Here is a 16,606-nt window from a genome sequence, read left to right as displayed (position 1 = left end):
AGTCCATAGGTGCAAGGCAGGGTCTGCGAGCGGATGTGCCACCATATTCTCTGGAGCAGAAGTCTCTTCCTGCAAAATTTTTATACAATCATGAGGTTCCACCAATGGATCTTCACCCTCTTCACCTTCCCCCCTAGAAGGTGGAAGCAAAGTGGCAGGATTGATAGTCAGACATCTGGTCAGCTGACTTGTCAAAGAGGATGTGAGCAGCGTGGACCGCCTTAAGGCACGTGGAGGCAGTTCGGGCGACAGGGTCCAGGCGGGCTGAGTAGTAGCCCAAAGGCCGATACTTATGATCATAGCGTTGTGCTAGAACTCCAGAGGCATGACCTTCCGATTTCGAGACAAAAAAAGTGAAATGGCTGAGTATAGTCTGGTAAGCCCAAGGCCGGGGCAGAGACAACAGCCTGTTTAAGACGGTCAAAACATAGTCTGTGTTGATGAGAAACACGTGGATCTTCAGCATGAAGCCAAACTGAGCCTTCATCCTTGAGACAGTCGTACAGAGGTTGCATGAGCTTTGAGGCATCAGGGATCCATTGCCTGCAGTAAGTGATGAGGCCAAGGAAAGTCTGCATAGCGGAATAGGTGGTTGGGAAAGTGATATCCATGATGGCTTGTTTTCTTTCTTCAGTCAGATGTCTAGTACCTTGTGATATACAATGTCCGAGGAAAATGACCTTGGGCAGACACCATTGGATTTTGCCTTTCGAGACTTTACAGTTAGCTGAGTGAAGAAACCAGAGAAGGGATGCTGACATCTCTGGCAAATTTTCTTCAGTGCTACAGAGTAAAAGATCATCCACATACTGTAGAAGGGTGACCTGAGGGTTCTCTTGAACCCATAGCTCCAGAATAGACTTCATAGAATGAGTGAATTGGTTAGGAGAGTTCTGGGCTCTTTGCGGAGTCCTGGTCCATATAAGCTGTGCTCCTTGAAAGGTGAAGGCAGAAAGAAACCACGAATCTTCATGTAAGGGTATACTGAAGAAGGCGTTGGCCAGATCTAACACCGTAAACAAGGTGGCCGTTGGAGGCACCTGAGACAAAAGGGTGTTTGGGTTGGGTACCACTGGAGTTTCTAAAATGGTAGCTGCATTGACGGCTCTGAGATCCTGAACCAACCGGTATCTTGGAGGCTCTCCCGGAGCGGTTTTCTTTTTTACAGAAAAAAAGGGGTGTATTGCATGGAGATACACATCTGACAAGGACTCCTGATTCCAGGAGGGAAGCGACTTGGGTACTCAAGCTTTGTTCTTGTGCAGCCTTGAGGGGGTATTGTGGCAACCGTGGGTACCTGTGTCCAGGCTTTAGGTGTACTCGGACCGGGGGAACCTGCAGGAGGCCGACGTCCTCTGGCCCACTGGACCACAGAGAGTGAGGTTGTATGGTCATCATCATGAGAGGGAAGGCTTTAAGAACACAGCGGTCTTCAGTCCCTTGTTCGGAATGAGGGTCCCGCAAAAGAAGCTCCATACCATGGTTTCCGAAGGTAATTGTTGCCTTCATCCGCTCTAAGAGATCGGCTCCCAACAGATTGACAGGGCAAGTTTCAGAGACCAAGAATCTTGTGAGCACTCCGGTGAACGGTCCTGCAGACACAGGGACTGTGAGTGGAGAGGAAATATGTTGGCCTTCCACCCCAACACAGGTGAGGGTATCTGGTGATAGGGATATAGAAGGAGGGAGCTGTGCAGAGGAAATGACAGATGTGGCCGCCCCAGTGTCCACCAGGAACTCCAGTGGTTGATGGTCCACCTGTAAAGTGACAGTCTCTGAGGATGTGGTCAAGGCTACCACACTCCCAACATAACATTCATCCTTCAGAATCACGAGATTGTCTTCTGTTTCTAGATGATCCCTTGTCATCTCTTCTGTCTTGTTTTCTATATGTGGGAGGAGTATCATCACCTGTGCCTTTAACCATTACCCACTTGATTCCATGTTGGTTGCCAGGGGGTGGGTAGCTTTCTTGAGCTTGATATACCATGGCAGGAGCGGCTTTCTTCTTTGGCTTAGTATCCTTTTCCATTTTTAGCATTGATTTTTGGAAAGCTTTAACGATATCCACCGCGTCGTTGAAAGAAGAAGAACGAATCTCGGGCCGTACTCTCAGGACTTCATCTCTGAGAGCGTCTTGTAGGCCATCTACTAGGGCCTGAACCAACAGAGCGGCCTGCGTCCTGACGTGAAAACTGTATCCGAGATCCTCAAAATGCATGCTGAGTTTTGCAGCATATCTTTCCACAGATTTAACAGGGTCTTGTTGAACATCTTGTACAGACCCAGCTTGATCTGACAAACGATTCTGAGCCCAGGCTTTTAACTGTTTCATGTATTCTAGGCCGGATTCATACGTACTAAGGGGTCCTGCTTTTGTGGAAACCATGGCCTTTTGAAAGCTCTCCGTTTTCGGCTAAGTGAGCCTGGCATTCTGCAGCCAGAGTAGAACCAACAGCAAGGGAAATTTTGCGAGCCAATCCTCCAACATGGCTCATACAGGTGTTTGCAGGGTTGACTATGGCCCCCACCCGATGTGTAAGGATGTCACCATAGCCTATTGACAGAGTGACAGGGCGTCCTGATGGGTCTACTAGATTACGGGAGCGGCAGGGGTCCCAGACTTCTGAGGGGCTGAGGGGTGGTGCTCTTTCAGCAGTTGCTTGGAGCAAGGGCCGGAGTACGGGTAATGGATATGGGGTGGAGGATGCCATAGGAGACGTATGGGGTAAAGGAGGGGGGGGGCTGGAGTATCTTGAGCCCATCCCTCATCTGGCTCCGTATCGTCTTGAGTAACAGTATGTTGGCGGAGGGAGAGCAGTCTGGCCTGAAATTCTGGGGAGTTGAGGAGGATATCCCCAGGGTTGTGGGTGACTCCCATAGGAAACAGGGGAAGCGTCTCAGCATCGTGGACTGGAGCAGAGGGTGTCACATTAGTTTCAGATGGGTGCTCTGGGACTGCGGGCTTTTCCACCTGTGCTGGTGGCTGGTAATATGCACCGGACGGATCTAGTAGTGGATATAGGCTGGATTGGGGCTTTCCGGGCCTCCCACAACAAGTAAGAGGTGTAGCAAGATGGCTGTGGGAGGGAGGAGTTGGAATGGAAATGGGATAGTTCTTGGAAGCAGGAAAAGGTGTAGTAAGATGGCCGTTGGAGGGAGGAGGGGGGAGTGGGGGTGGGATTGTTCTTGGGGGCAGGCTGGGCATCGTGCCATGGGCGGCCCCCCCCCCACAGACACAGCAGAACTTCGGGTTCTGCTGTCAGCACATACGACACATCCATCCTTCCGATGATTTAGCGTCGGCGCCATTATAGGGTGGTGGCTGAGGGCTCGGTGTAGTGACAGGCATCAACGGGGTTACGGCCAATTTAGGGTCACATAACAAATCACATTCTGCAGCTTTCATGTATCCGAGCAAAGGCTCGGCATTCTCTGTTCCCCCCTGCACCATCTACTCTAAGATGTGCTTGCAGAAATCCTCACCCAACTTTCCCAACTTGTGTGTAACACATTCTTTCTAAACTGAAGACTAAAGCCTGCCTGTACTGGATAAGCTTATCATATTCTACAAATTCCTAACATTCTTCTTGCCTTCTTGCCTTCCCGTAACTCCACTAATTGGCTTAACTCCCACAGCAGCATTCCACAACTTACGAGATCTTTCAAATTTGAATATACTCAACATTTTCTTATAGAATGCAATGATCTGTCGCGACTCAGATCACTGGTGCAGTCCACAGGTCGCCATTCCTCAGTGTAGAGCACACCTCAATACACTGATGAGATAGAGAGACACCTCAATCTAACTCCTTTCCTAGCCTTGAATGGCGACTTTACAGTGCGACTCACCACGGCACCCTGACTACAGGTCACCACCCGTCAGTGTAGAGACACCTCGATACACTGATGAGATAGAGAGACACCTCAATCTATCTCCTTTCCTACCACGGTACCACCCGACAGTGTAGAGACACCTCGATACACTGAGGTGTCTCTCTATCTAAACAGTGTATCGAGGTGTCTCTACACTGTCGGGTGGTACCGTGGTAGGAAAGCAGATAGATTGAGGTGTCTCTCTATCTAAACAATCTATCTGCTTTCCTACCACGGTACCACCCGACAGTGTAGAGACACCTCGATACACTGTTTAGATAGAGAGACACCTCAATCTATCTGCTTTCCTACCACGGTACCACCCGACAGTGTAGAGACACCTCGATACACTGTTTAGATAGAGAGACACCTCAATCTATCTGCTTTCCTACCACGGTACCACCCGACAGTGTAGAGACACCTCAATACACTGTTTCCTAACCTTGACTTTACAGCAGTCTCTGTGTTAGACAAAGAGCACACCTCAATTCGTCACAGATTCTTTCTCCCTTACACTACAATTCAGGAATGCTTTGTAACCTTGACTATCAGTTACGGGAGGCAGCTATCTAAGAAAAGTACAGTGACCGGGGGAGGAGGAGGTGGTGTGCACACGAGCACGCGCAGGCATGCGACGTCACTCGTTTTAACACTTGCTGGTTCAGGACGTGGTGCGGGACGCCCAAGGTCTCACCACTCGACCGGTCACCCACCCAGATCCAACCTGACAACCCAACAGGAACCGCTGCGGCTGACACACAGGCAAGTGAGACATATAAAATACATCTCAACTTACCGTGTTCGATGGAGGTTGATCAGGCCTCAAATTCAGCCACCGCGGTCACCACCAGGGAAATCAGCAATATGGGTCCGGGAGGGCGGCGTACCGCTAGCCACGCCCCACGTTGGGCGCCATTTGTGGGGGTCGTGATGACATTCCACTCATCCTCCAGTCACTCCAAATTCAAACTATGAGCATGGGTCAACCATTCAAAGAATGAGTCAGACAACAAGCTGGTTCAAGCTCAGAGCATGCTCAGAAGGCTACTACAGACAACGTCCTCAGCAATGTTCTGCCTTTATTTTTTACATGCACAAATCTAAATACACTACATAATGGGAGGGGAAAGAGGTTGTCCGGGGCGGGGTAAGCCATGAAAGTCCAGTGTCTGGCCACTCCTGATTGGTCCACATCTCCTTATCTCAGTCTCTGGGCAGATATTGCAGCCGTCAGCTTATAATCTTGTTTCGTTTCTCTGAAATAAGTCTTGGCAACACTAGAAATATCTTAGTTTAAGTTTCGATTTGAGCACTACGTAGCAAGGAAAGCTTATTGTTATATGACACAAAATGGTGGTTAGTACATTAGCAAAAAAGCGTATAAAAGTTACAGAAGTATAAAAGTTACAAATATATATATTCTCTTTTACCCCGACACAGTGTGCACTGTGAGAAGTCAGAAGTCTGCAGTCACATAGACTGACTGCAGACTCATCACAAATGTGGACAACCCCTTTAATGCTCCTAACATAGATAAAAATATCAGAATTAGAGTCGTTCTCCTTATTTTCTTCTTCATCTTGTCCAGGCTCCATGATGACTTTTTTCATCTACAGCTCGTCTCTGCAGACTTCCATCTTCTTCGGTCTTCTGCAGCACATCCCCACACGATGCCCTTAAAGATAGGAGTGTTATTAGCCAATGAATAAATAATTGCCCCTCACTATATTCCCTGCACAAAATGTCACCCCCACACTGTCCCTCTTATGTTACATGCCCTCCACACTGCCCCCTCCTTACCATACTGGGCCCCCTCTTCACACTGTCCTCTCACACTGAGTCCCCCTATAGGGCTTAGTCTCTATACTGTGACCCCTCACCACACTCCCCCCTCCTTGGCTTACTGTCCCTTCCTGGTTGTGCCCTTACACTGTCCCCCCACACTACACCCCAACACTATTCAGTCTCTATTCTGTACCCACTCACAATTTTATTCCCCCATTATTTCTCCCTCCCTCCTCATACTGTTTTCTCTCACATCCCCCTGCTAACCATACTGTCTCCACATATATTTACCCTCACACTCCCCCCCCCAGTTCCCCATACTGTGTCTGCACTTATCCCTTCACCCTCACTCCCCATACTGTGTTTGCACACATCCCATCACCCTCGCACCCCATACTGTGTCTGCACACATCCCATCATCCTCGCTCCCCATACTGTGTCTGCACACATCCCATCACCCTCGCTCCCCAAACTGTGTCTGCACACATCCTATCACCCTTGCTCCCCAAACTGTGTCTGCACACATCCCATCACCCTCACTCCCCAAACTGTGTTTGCACACATCCCATCACCCTCGCTCCCCATACTGTGTCTGCACACATCCCATCACCCTCGCTCCCCATACTGTGTCTGCACACATCCCATCACCCTCGCTCCCCAAACTGTGTCTGCACACATCCTATCACCCTTGCTCCCCATACTGTGTCTGCACACATCCCATCACCCTCACTCCCCAAACTGTGTTTGCACACATCCCATCACCCTCGCTCCCCATACTGTGTCTGGACACATCCCATCACCCTCGCTCCCCATACTGTGTCTGCACACATCCCATCAGCCTCGCTCCCCATACTGTGTCTGCACACATCCCATCACCCTTGCTCCCCATACTGTGTCTGCACACATCCCATCAGCCTCGCTCCCCATACTGTGTCTGCACACATCCCATCACCCTCGCTCCCCATACTGTGTCTGCACACATCCCATCACCATCGCTCCCCATACTGTGTCTGCACACATCCCATCACCATCGCTCCCCATACTGTGTCTGCACACATCCCATCACCCTCGCTCCCCATACTGTGTCCGCATACATTCCCCTCCTTTGCACCCAATATAGCATACACACTCATCCTCCCCATTCTGTGTCCTCACCAATCATCCAAAATCTCCCTCACCCCTCTCCCCTCACTAAATCTCCCCCACCCATACAATAAATCCCCCCCATAGTAAATCTTCCCCAGCCATACCATAAATCTCCCCCCATAGTAAATCTCTCCCAGCCATACCATAAATCACCCCCCATAGTAAATCTTCCCCAGCCATACCATAAATCTCCCCCCCATAGTAAATCTCCCCCACCCATACAATAAATCCCCCCCCATAGTAAATCACCTGCAGCCATACCATAAATCACCCCCCATAGTAAATCACCCCCAGCCATACCATAAGTCACCCCCCACAATGAATCCTCAAACATGCCCCCCCCCCCACCCCTCCTAGATATGCCTCAGGTGCCAGCATCATGATTTGGGCATGTTTCTCTTACTATGATTACGGACCTATTTACCGCATACCAGGGATCATGGACCAGTTTGCAGATATTAAAATACTTGAAGAGGTCATGTTGCCTTACACTGAAGAGGACATGCCCTTGAAATGGGTGTTTCAACAAGACAATGACCCTAAACACACCAGTAAACTTGCAAAATCTTGGTTCCAGTCCAACAAAATTGAGGTTATGGAGCGGCCAGCCCAATCCCCGGACCTTAATCCGATAGAACACTGGTGGGGTGACATCAAAAATGCCGTTTCTGAGGCAAAGCCAACAAATGCCAAAAAATTGTGGGATGTAGTCAAATCATCCTGAGCTGGAATAACAGGGGCCAGAAGTTGGTTGACTCTATGCAGCATAGATGTGGAGCAGTTCTAAAAAAACTGTGGGTAACAACTAAATAATAGGTTAGTGATTCACAGGAATGATAAGTCCTCACAAAAAGAGAACATATTGTGAGTTTGTAAAGACAAATGCAGACACTGTTATTTTTTAGAACAGAACAATGTTCATTTTTTGTTATTTTCTGTAAAGTAGTTAATAATTATCTACATTTCTCTTCATGATTTTAATTAGAAAACAGTCTGCAATGTTCCCAATGCTGGAAATAACAACTAGTATAAACTTATCCTCTGCAGCAGAGGTCATTCTTGGTCTACCTTTCCGAGAGTAATCCTCATGAGAGCCAGTTTCATCATAGCAATTGATGGGGTTCATGACTGTAGTTGAGGACACTCTCAAGGTTCTAGCAGTTTTCCAGAATGACTGACCTTCATGTCCTGCAGTAATGATGGACTGTGGTTTCTCCTACTCGAGTGTTTCTTGCCATATTCTGGCGCAGAACAGTTGTAGAATAGGCTCAGACCAGTATGGAGCTCTGCACCACCACAGCCCCTGCAACACACCTGATGGGCGCTAACACTTTCTGAGGGCCGGTGATTCCACACATAAACTCCTGATGAGGAGACCTGATCACTGGAGCCATTCCGGGCGACGACCTGATCATTGGAGCCATTCCGGGCGACGACCTGATCATTGGAGCCATTCCGGGCGACGACCTGATCACTGGAGCCATTCCGGGCGACGACCTGGTCACTGGAGCCATTCCGGGCGACGACCTGATCACTGGAGCCATTCCGGGCGACAACCTGATCACTGGAGCCATTCCGGGCGACGACCTGATCACTGGAGCCATTCCGGGCGACGACCTGATCACTGGAGCCATTCCGGGCGACGACCTGATCATTGGAGCCATTCCGGGCGATGACCTGATCATTGGAGCCATTCAGGGCGACGACCTGATCACTGGAGCCATTCCGGGTGACGACCTGATCACTGGAGCCATTCCGGGCGACGACCTGATCACTGGAGCCATTCCGGGCGACGACCTGATCACTGGAGCCATTCCGGGCGACGACCTGATCACTGGAGCCATTCCGGGCGACGACCTGATCACTGGAGCCATTCCGGGCGACGACCTGATCACTGGAGCCATTCCGGGCGACGACCTGATCACTGGAGCCATTCCGGGCGACGACCTGATCACTGGAGCCATTCCGGGCGACGACCTGATCATTGGAGCCATTCCGGGCGACGACCTGATCACTGGAGCCATTCCGGGCGACGACCTGATCACTGGAGCCATTCCGGGCGACGACCTGATCACTGGAGCCATTCCGGGCGACGACCTGATCACTGGAGCCATTCCGGGCGACGACCTGATCACTGGAGCCATTCCGGGCGACGACCTGATCACTGGAGCCATTCCGGGCGACGACCTGATCACTGGAGCCATTCCGGGCGACGACCTGATCACTGGAGCCATTCCGGGCGACGACCTGATCACTGGAGCCATTCCGGGCGACGACCTGATCACTGGAGCCATTCCGGGCGACGACCTGATCACTGGAGCCATTCCGGGCGACGACCTGATCACTGGAGCCATTCCGGGCGACGACCTGATCACTGGAGCCATTCCGGGCGACGACCTGATCACTGGAGCCATTCCGGGCGACGACCTGATCACTGGAGCCATTCCGGGCGACGACCTGATCACTGGAGCCATTCCGGGCGACGACCTGATCACTGGAGCCATTCCGGGCGACGACCTGATCACTGGAGCCATTCCGGGCGACGACCTGATCACTGGAGCCATTCCGGGCGACGACCTGATCACTGGAGCCATTCCGGGCGACGACCTGATCACTGGAGCCATTCCGGGCGACGACCTGATCACTGGAGCCATTCCGGGCGACGACCTGATCACTGGAGCCATTCCGGGCGACGACCTGATCACTGGAGCCATTCCGGGCGACGACCTGATCACTGGAGCCATTCCGGGCGACGACCTGATCACTGGAGCCATTCCGGGCGACGACCTGATCACTGGAGCCATTCCGGGCGACGACCTGATCACTGGAGCCATTCCGGGCGACGACCTGATCACTGGAGCCATTCCGGGCGACGACCTGATCACTGGAGCCATTCCGGGCGACGACCTGATCACTGGAGCCATTCCGGGCGACGACCTGATCACTGGAGCCATTCCGGGCGACGACCTGATCACTGGAGCCATTCCGGGCGACGACCTGATCACTGGAGCCATTCCGGGCGACGACCTGATCACTGGAGCCATTCCGGGCGACGACCTGATCACTGGAGCCATTCCGGGCGACGACCTGATCACTGGAGCCATTCCGGGCGACGACCTGATCACTGGAGCCATTCCGGGCGACGACCTGATCACTGGAGCCATTCCGGGCGACGACCTGATCACTGGAGCCATTCCGGGCGACGACCTGATCACTGGAGCCATTCCGGGCGACGACCTGATCACTGGAGCCATTCCGGGCGACGACCTGATCACTGGAGCCATTCCGGGCGACGACCTGATCACTGGAGCCATTCCGGGCGACGACCTGATCACTGGAGCCATTCCGGGCGACGACCTGATCACTGGAGCCATTCCGGGCGACGACCTGATCACTGGAGCCATTCCGGGCGACGACCTGATCACTGGAGCCATTCCGGGCGACGACCTGATCACTGGAGCCATTCCGGGCGACGACCTGATCACTGGAGCCATTCCGGGCGACGACCTGATCACTGGAGCCATTCCGGGCGACGACCTGATCACTGGAGCCATTCCGGGCGACGACCTGATCACTGGAGCCATTCCGGGCGACGACCTGATCACTGGAGCCATTCCGGGCGACGACCTGATCACTGGAGCCATTCCGGGCGACGACCTGATCACTGGAGCCATTCCGGGCGACGACCTGATCATTGGAGCCATTCCGGGCGACGACCTGATCACTGGAGCCATTCCGGGCGACGACCTGATCACTGGAGCCATTCCGGGCGACGACCTGATCACTGGAGCCATTCCGGGCGACGACCTGATCACTGGAGCCATTCCGGGCGACGACCTGATCACTGGAGCCATTCCGGGCGATGACCTGATCACTGGAGCCATTCCGGGCGACGACCTGATTACTGGAGCCATTCCGGGCGACGACCTGATTACTGGAGCCATTCCGGGCGACGACCTGATTACTGGAGCCATTCCGGGCGACGACCTGATTACTGGAGCCATTCCGGGCGACGACCTGATTACTGGAGCCATTCCGGGCGACGACCTGATCACTGGAGCCATTCCGGGCGACGACCTGATCACGAATGACGTGGGGTGTAAAGCGGTCATAAGAGTAACGGGGTACCAGGAGGAATCTGTGGTGGGACATATTCTGGTTTACTCCTTGTTTCTATAATCTTTCCTGGTTTTGTTGCCTTCACTCTGAATCTACAATGTGCACATCCCAATAAAAACAAGGAAAACCATTGCATGGACAGGGGTGTCCAAAATTTGAATGCTATTCTATATATTTGAGATCAGTATATACACCGCCTTCTGAATTATTCCACAGACGCCATTTTCCTCTGATTCTCCTGGAATCATCGAACGTTAGACGATAAATCATTTATTGGACAAATCTCCCAATGAGAACAGGAATTATTTCAAAACTAAAAAAACTGAAAATGCAGCAAATTCTTCTGCAGAACGAGAGTCCAGACATCTTCCAGGTTGTAAAGATCTGAGGACGGTGATCTGTGGGATCTGCAGCATTTACAGAGATCAGAAGCTTTTCCACCAGAAGCCTCCTCACAGGCCGCGGTCCAGGTAACATCGGAGCTTCTGGGACGTCTCCTCCACAATTCTCCATTGATCTTGGGAGTTTCTGGAGAGTTTCTGCTTGAATTTCTTTGCAGATGTCAGAATCTCCCAGAGCTGCTGATCTGATGTGATCGGCCTCCCACCCTCATAGATCTGCTGAGGACACTCCAAAGGTTCTCAATAGGGTTGTGGTCAGGGGAGGGTGGTGACCGCAAATGAGTTACTCTATGTTTACGCCCATAGCAGCCGATGACTTGGAGGTTTCTTTGCTGCATGAGATGGGGTACTGTCAGCACTGAGATGGGGCATTGTCAGCACTGAGATGGGACATTGTCAGCACTGAGATGGGGCACTGTCAGCACTGAGATGGGGCACTGTCAGCACTGAGATGGGGCACTGTCAGCACTGAGATGGGACATTGTCAGCACTGAGATGGGGCACTGTCAGCACTGAGATGGGACATTGTCAGCACTGAGATGGGGCACTGTCAGCACTGAGATGAGACACTGTCAGCACTGAGATGGGGCACTGTCAGCACTGAGATGGGGCACTGTCAGCACTGAGATGGGGCACTGTCAGCACTGAGATGGGACACTGTCAGCACTGAGATGGGGCACTGTCAGCACTGAGATGGGACATTGTCAGCACTGAGATGGGGCACTGTCAGCACTGAGATGGGACACTGTCAGCACTGAGATGGGGCACTGTCAGCACTAAGATGGGACATTGTCAGCACTGAGATGGGGCACTGTCAGCACTGAGATGGGGCACTGTCAGCACTGAGATGGGGCACTGTCAGCACTGAGATGGGGCACTGTCAGCACTGAGATGGGGCACTGTCAGCACTGAGATGGGGCACTGTCAGCACTGAGATGGGGCACTGTCAGCACTGAGATGGGACACTGTCAGCACTGAGATGGGGCACTTTCAGCACTGAGATGGGGCACTGTCAGCACTGAGATGGGGCACTGTCAGCACTGAGATGGGACATTGTCAGCACTGAGATGGGGCACTGTCAGCACTGAGATGGGGCACTGTCAGCACTGAGATGGGGCACTGTCAGCACTGAGATGGGGCATTGTCAGCACTGAGATGGGGCACTGTCAGCACTGAGATGGGGCACTGTCAGCACTGAGATGGGACATTGTCAGCACTGAGATGGGACATTGTCAGCACTGAGATGGGACACTGTCAGCACTGAGATGGGACACTGTCAGCACTGAGATGGGGCATTGTCAGCACTAAGATGGGGCATTGTCAGCACTGAGATGGGGCACTGTCAGCACTGAGATGGGAGATTGTCAGCACTGAGATGGGAGATTGTCAGCACTGAGATGGGAGATTGTCAGCACTGAGATGGGGCACTGTCAGCACTGAGATGGGGCACTGTCAGCACTGAGATGGGGCACTGTCAGCACTGAGATGGGGCACTGTCAGCACTGAGATGGGGCACTGTCAGCACTGAGATGGGGCACTGTCAGCACTGAGATGGGGCACTGTCAGCACTGAGATGGGGCACTGTCAGCACTGAGATGGGGCACTGTCAGCACTGAGATGGGGCACTGAGATGGGGCACTGTCAGCACTGAGATGGGACACTGTCAGCACTGAGATGGGGCACTGTCAGCACTGAGATGGGGCACTGTCAGCACTGAGATGGGGCACTGTCAGCACTGAGATGGGGCACTGTCAGCACTGAGATGGGGCACTGTCAGCACTGAGATGGGGCACTGTCAGCACTGAGATGGGGCACTGTCAGCACTGAGATGGGGCACTGTCAGCACTGAGATGGGGCACTGTCAGCACTGAGATGGGGCACTGTCAGCACTGAGATGGGACACTGTCAGCACTGAGATGGGACACTGTCAGCACTGAGATGGGACACTGTCAGCACTGAGATGGGACACTGTCAGCACTGAGATGGGGCACTGTCAGCACTGAGATGGGGCACTGTCAGCACTGAGATGGGGCACTGTCAGCACTGAGATGGGGCACTGTCAGCACTGAGATGGGGCACTGTCAGCACTGAGATGGGGCACTGTCAGCACTGAGATGGGGCACTGTCAGCACTGAGATGGGACACTGTCAGCACTGAGATGGGGCATTGTCAGCACTGAGATGGGGCACTGTCAGCACTGAGATGGGAGATTGTCAGCACTGAGATGGGAGATTGTCAGCACTGAGATGGGGCACTGTCAGCACTGAGATGGGGCACTGTCAGCACTGAGATGGGGCACTGTCAGCACTGAGATGGGGCACTGTCAGCACTGAGATGGGGCATTGTCAGCACACATGGGGCACTGTCAGCACTGAGATGGGGCATTTTCAGCACTGAGATGGGGCACTGTCGGCACTGAGATGGGGCACTGTCGGCACTGAGATGGGGCACTGTCGGCACTGAGATGGGGCACTGTCGGCACTGAGATGGGGCACTGTCGGCACTGAGATGGGGCACTGTCGGCACTGAGATGGGGCACTGTCGGCACTGAGATGGGGCACTGTCGGCACTGAGATGGGGCACTGTCAGCACTGAGATGGGGCACTGTCAGCACTGAGATGGGACATTGTCAGCATGAATGTGATTTTTCTGCGGACGGCGCTGTTCTTCTTTTTGTACCATGGAAGAAAGTGATCAGTCAGAAACTCTATATCCTTTGACGAGGTCATTTTCACACCTTCAGGGACCCTAGAGAAGCTACCAGCTCTCCCCCTGATTCCGGCCAGAACATGACTCCGCCATCTTCTTGCTAATGTCACAGCCTTGTTAGGACATGATGGCCCTCCAGCAACCATCCACTACTCCATCCATCTGCACCATCCAGTGTTGCACAGCATCATCAGTAAACATGGCTGGTTTACGATGAGTTTTCATGTATGTCGGTGCCACTGCTGCCATCTGAGCGGGTGAGCTCTGTTTAGGGGCGGCCAAGTAGTAGTTTTATGCACAACTGCGGCCTCTGGAGGATCCTACACCTTGAGGTTCATGGACTCCAGAGCCTCCAGCAGCTTCACATATCTGTTTGCTGCTTTGTAATGGGATTTTACCAGCTGCTTTCTTAATCAGAAATTTTTTTTCTAGCAGAAACCTTCCTCATTATGCCATTATCTTCAAGAACCTTCCTTATTATGCCTTCATCTACAGGAACTTTACTCATGCCTTTATCTGCAGGAAACTTACGCATTATGTCTTTATCTGCAGGAATCTTCCTCATTCTGCCTTTATCTGTACAAACCCGTCTGTGCTCTGCATCAGCCTCAAATCTCTTCACAGTATGATGATCATGCTTAAGTTTCCGTGAAATATTTAATATTTTCATACCTTGTCCGAGGCATTGCACTATGTGACACTTTTTGGCAGCAGAGATTTTTTTTCTTTCCCATATTGCTCTACATCTGCGGCTGCTTAATAATGTGGAACGTCCTTCTTAAGGAGTTTTTCTGAAATTGGACTCACCTGGCAACTTATTATCACAGGGGTCGGACATTGTTGTCAGTGATCCAAAGACCCCGAGGCACAAACGTCTATGAGGTTATGGGAAAATAGAAAATGACACCTTTATGGCACTACCATCCAAATTGTACAATAATTTGGAGCATGGTGTATGTGTCACGGGGTTACTGCAACAGATTGGAGCCAGGAAACCTATGCACCGGAGGGCTCCTGCTCCAACTCCGAGAAGAAGCACTTCTCCTTCATTTTAAATGTATTTATTTCTTCCAGCAAAACAGGGGTTAAGCGGCCATGTTGGATTTCCCTGTGCCCACAGCTGAGCTTGGTTAGCCACTCCCTTTCCCTTTATAATCTGGGCTCTGATACTAATCCTTGTCAGAGCTAGCATTTGCTGCATGGCTAATGGAGGGAGAGGAGTTCTAATGAGAAGGAGTTTGGGAGGATGAGTTGCTCATGTGATGTGTATTATGTGTCGTGGAGACTTCATTATTTCTTATGTGCGAGAGATTAGAGTGTCAGCTCATGTGGGCAGGGACTGTTGTGATTTCCCAGGTTGTTACTTTAGTTCAGGGCTCCCGCTTGTTATTTCACCATTATGCTGTGCTGATAGATCCTGAGATCACACGTGCGAGATCCTGCACTCCATGTAATACTGCGCCCCGGGTTATAATGGATTAGTTCCGATTATTACGATTTGTCTTCGTGTTCCAGGAATATTCCAACGAGCGTCTGAAGAAAACGAACGAGATGCTGCGCGGGATCAAACTGCTGAAGCTGTATTCATGGGAGCAGATATTCCACCGCAGCGTGGAGGAGACGCGGCAGAAGGAGATGACCAGCCTGCGGGCGTTCGCCCTCTACACATCCATATCAAGTATGTGACCCCCCCATATACTGCACCGATATCAAGTATGTGACCCCCATACACTGCACCGATATCAAGTATGTGACCCCCCCATATACTGCACCAATATCAAGTATGTGACCCCCATACACTGCACCGATATCAAGTATGTGACCCCCATACACTGCACCGATATCAAGTATGTGACCCCCCCATATACTGCACCGATATCAAGTATGTGACCCCCATACACTGCACCGATATCAAGTGTGTGACCCCCATACACTGCACCGATATCAAGTGTGTGACCCCCATACACTGCACCGATATCAAGCATGTGACCCCCCATACACTGCACCGATATCAAGCGTGTGACCCCCCATACACTGCACCGATATCAAGTATGTGGCCCCCCCATACACTGCGCCGATATCAAGTGTGTGACCCCCCATACACTGCACCGATATCAAGTATGTGACCCCCCCATATACTGCACCGATATCAAGTATGTGGCCCCCCCATACACTGCGCCGATATCAAGTATGTGGCCCCCCCATACACTGCGCCGATATCAAGTGTGTGACCCCCCCATACACTGCACCGATATCAAGTATGTGACCCCCCCATATACTGCACCGATATCAAGTATGTGGCCCCCCCATATACTGCACCGATATCAAGTATGTGGCCCCCCCATACACTGCGCCGATATCAAGTGTGTGACCCCCCATACACTGCACCGATATCAAGTATGTGACCCCCATATACTGCACCGATATCAAGTATGTGACCCCCATACACTGCACCGATATCAAGTATGTGACCCCCCCATATACTGCACCGATATCAAGTGTGTGACCCCCCCATACACTGCACCGATATCAAGTGTGTGACCCCCCCATATACTGCACCGATATCAAGT

General features: G+C 51.9%; 1 protein-coding gene across 1 annotated transcript in view; it reads left to right on the top strand.

Annotated features, from left to right (window-relative positions):
• Window positions 1-16,606, top strand: part of LOC141245816 (ATP-binding cassette sub-family C member 8-like) — a gene marked incomplete at its 3' end in the record, with an annotated part of 139,562 nt that overhangs the window by 81,848 nt on the left and 41,108 nt on the right. The window contains exon 10 of the mRNA XM_073669087.1: window positions 15,552-15,714. Within this exon, the coding sequence (XP_073525188.1) occupies window positions 15,552-15,714 (163 nt within the window). The remainder of the gene's footprint in view (window positions 1-15,551; window positions 15,715-16,606) is intronic.

Source organism: Phyllobates terribilis, unplaced genomic scaffold (genome assembly GCF_046119375.1).
Source record: "Phyllobates terribilis strain yellow unplaced genomic scaffold, ASM4611937v1 Scaffold_2134__1_contigs__length_162224, whole genome shotgun sequence".
Taxonomy (NCBI): Eukaryota; Metazoa; Chordata; class Amphibia; order Anura; family Dendrobatidae; genus Phyllobates; species Phyllobates terribilis.
The sequence above is the reverse complement of the archived record's forward strand: the minus strand, read 5'-3'. Positions and strand labels throughout refer to the sequence as shown.